General features: G+C 37.2%; 1 protein-coding gene across 1 annotated transcript; it reads right to left on the bottom strand.

Annotated features, from left to right (window-relative positions):
• Positions 1-250: 250 nt before the first annotated feature.
• On the bottom strand, positions 251-1,410 carry LOC110997185 (succinate dehydrogenase [ubiquinone] iron-sulfur subunit, mitochondrial-like). Its single transcript, XM_022265231.2, has 2 exons — positions 1,144-1,410; positions 251-837 (listed from the first exon to the last, which is right to left on the bottom strand). The coding sequence occupies exons 1-2, from the start codon at positions 1,385-1,387 to the stop codon at positions 251-253; spliced, it is 831 nt and encodes a 276-aa protein (XP_022120923.1). The 5' UTR covers positions 1,388-1,410.
• Between the last annotated feature and the right edge of the window lie 1,881 nt (positions 1,411-3,291).

Below are 3,291 nucleotides of genomic sequence, written 5' to 3'. Positions count from 1 at the left end.
ATGGCCCCTTCGGACAGCCATGGGTGCAGTTCATTATTATATGGCATTCGATCACGGTGAAATCGGCTTTCAAAATGCTGATCCCAAGAGCATATGATCCAACGATAGTCGTGGTAAAAAATCCAGACTCAAATTATATAGCGTTTAAATATGGATTAGCGTACTCCAGAATTTTCCAGAAAACTACAGTATTCTACCTCGTAGCAACAACTCAAAGACTGTTAAACATTTAATATGTATTCAAATAAATTTAGTTCTTTGTATTCGAAAACTGCATCGTGTCAATACTTGGTTGAGGTTTTTTGCTGATGCGAGAAATCAGGTGCTTCAATCGCGCAATATAATCGTGAGGAGCTAAACCCTTCGGACAAGCAAGGGTGCAGTTCATAATTGTATGGCATCTGAACACGGCAAAATCGTCCTTCAAATCGTACAGTCTGGCTTCGCTATCCTGGTCCCTAGAGTCTATAATCCACCGGTAGGCATGGAGTAATGTAGCTGGGCCCAGAAACCGTCTTCCGTTCCACCAATAGCTTGGACAAGACGTGGAGCAGCAGGCACATAGCACACATTCGTATAACCCGACCAATTTGTTGTTATCCTCAATACTTTGGGCGTATTGGTGTGATCCCAACTTTTTTTGTCGGTCGTGTCGTATAAGATATGGACGAATGCTGTCGTACCCATTGAAGAAATGGGTCATGTCAACGACCAGGTCCCTGATGACGTACATGTGGGGTATAGGGTAGATTGTTATCTTTTTGTCTGGTGGTATCTCTGTAATGCAAGCGAGACAGTTCTTCCCTTGGAGGTTAACAGCGCAGGAGCCGCAGATGCCTAGAGTTCAAAATTCTAATATACCGAAAAGTTAACAGTAGTTTTAAACGATGAGATGGAGTAAGAGATGTTTTAAATTGTAATTAAAAAGTACACAATGAAATATAAATTTAATGTGAAGAACGTTGTAGCACTATAAATGTTGGATTAGTGTTATATCATCGGTCGTTTTTAATAACATTAAACTGAAGTCGTTAAAGAGAGACCATAGAGATTTCACTACAACTATTATAAATCCAAATAACCCAATCATACCAAGCCAGTATTAATACAATAACGATAAACTATCATATATGACTCTCATACCTTCTCGACACGATCGCCTAAAAGCCAGGGTTGGGTCCATGTCCTTAATCTTGATCAGGGCATCTAGGACCATTTTACCGCACGTAGACACATCCAGGTCATAATTCTTCATTTCCGGCGCGCCTTTAGTGAGGATACCGTCGAATCTATACACCTTAAATATCCTTCTGGGATCAACTTGTTTTTTTGGCTTTGCTGTGCTGTAACATCGCGCTGTATTTATTAGATTTCTAAAATAATTCATGATTGTAATATAAATATAATAAATTGAATTCAAATTGGATTTTTATTGTTAATTGTCAAAATAGTGACACTGTTGTATTAAATTAAATACGTAATAGGAAGAGGTTTGAATTGAAATTCTCGATAGCTGATAAGTACCTACGTCACAGTCTCAGCATGGGAAATATATTAAGATACAATAATAATAATATTCGAACCTTGTGATAATTAATATTATAATGCGAAATATACGTAATGAATTTTTTTAAATTATATTGTAACAATAGTACTTTTTGGAGATTCATCAGTGATGTGAAAAGTGTCCAATTCTAACCATTTTGTTTTCTTTTTGTTAGCGGAGGCAAACGTAATCCCTCGCTACGTGATACCTCGCCCATGGACCGCAAATACTTCAATGGCCAGCATAGTGGTGATGCGCGGCAAAAACTGCCTTAAAAACTAATTGGAAAAACGGACCTAAAATAGGACGTAGCATGTCGCGAGTCACTGTTGTAGACTAGATATGAGACGTATTTCTAAACCGATGCGACATGAAGGCATTCAAACGACATCCTTAAACGGGAGGAAAATCGTTACTACTGTCGACATTATAGAGGTTTCTGATGTGATGGAGTAAGAAAAGAACAGATGCAAATGGAAAGTTCAGGAAACGGCCTATACCCAAACGGTACTGAGGGACACGATACGATGAAAAAAAAATCTAGATAAGAATCTTAACAGCAGACTTGTAAATTTTATTGTAAAAGTATAGAATGAAGTGGCTTTATTATTATTATTAACATACTCATTAGCCCCTTGACGTTCCAGGCGATATTGGGCGGCGGTAAGCCCTCTTAGTTTCCTCATGTCATTAACCCTAATAAAACGAGTTCCATAAGAATATTACGTGGATATTTGTGTATTTATAATAACCCACCATTTCACCGTCATAAGTTAATCTAATTAGGCCTTAGTGAGTTGGGTCATGACAAAGCAGAATTTCACCAAACGGAAACACTAAGTTTCGTTTAACTTGCAACACTGTTTAATTCGTGATTAAACAGGCAAACAATAAACTACATTAGTTCACATGTTAAAAGGCTGTTTGACGCTTAGTTATGTATGGAGTCCGTACATATTTTGGACGACATATAACATATATATAAAATATAATAGTGTTGATATGGTTAAGCGTGCTGTCATCTTCAAAATTTATCTGTGTCTGCACTATCGATTTTGGTTTAGGTTTTCATTTTGTTTGCGCAATATTTGATTCCAGGGTGAAAAATCAGCAACTGTTGACACTAGTCATTAATTTTTTTTTGATGATTTGTTGATCACTAATTGAAAACATCGCATTCACCAATTACCTTAAACAGCACATGCTGTCTCAAGAATAAAAGAATTTGGTGAGTTCATACAAATGTAACATGCAGTACGTTAAGTTTAAATGTTAATTAAAAGATATTTTATCGCAGAGGTTTTTGAAGTCCACCATTTTTTTTCATTCCACGTTGTTTTAGTTTCCCTCGCATCTGCAATGGTGCTTCGTTGCTAGGTCTGTTTTGGGTGGCCACGTTTCCTTTTACCTAGAGGTTTCCAGTCCAGGGCCATCTAGGCAATATGTGTTTTATATACCCATCAATTGTCACCTCATTGCATATTTCCCATAGTTGATGATCAGACATTCTCCTAGGCCAGAATATTCCAAGGAATTGATGAGGGCAGCGATTCATGAAGACCTGGTGTTGTTGTATAACTTTCCACGTTTCGCAACCATACAGCAAAAATCAAAATCATTTATTTGCTAGAATTAGTCTTACAAAAAATCAAAACAAATCAAAATCGATAAACACGGACTTTTGACACGATATTTCCATTCTACAACCTTCCGTCGTTGACCGTTAAATATTCCACTGAGTTACA

The sequence above is a fragment of the Pieris rapae genome, chromosome 6, assembly GCF_905147795.1.
Source record: "Pieris rapae chromosome 6, ilPieRapa1.1, whole genome shotgun sequence".
In the NCBI taxonomy this organism is placed as follows: Eukaryota; Metazoa; Arthropoda; class Insecta; order Lepidoptera; family Pieridae; genus Pieris; species Pieris rapae.
Note: the sequence above shows the minus strand (reverse complement) of the source record. Positions and strands in the feature narration are given on the sequence as shown.

Coding starts and splice junctions, on each gene's coding strand:
- LOC110997185 (XM_022265231.2), bottom strand. CDS start 1,387: ATGAATTATTTTAGAAATCTAATAAATACAGCGCGATGTTACAGCACA. Junction 838..1,143: donor TAGGCGATCGTGTCGAGAAG/GTATGAGAGTCA, acceptor TTTGAACTCTAG/GCATCTGCGGCTCCTGCGCT.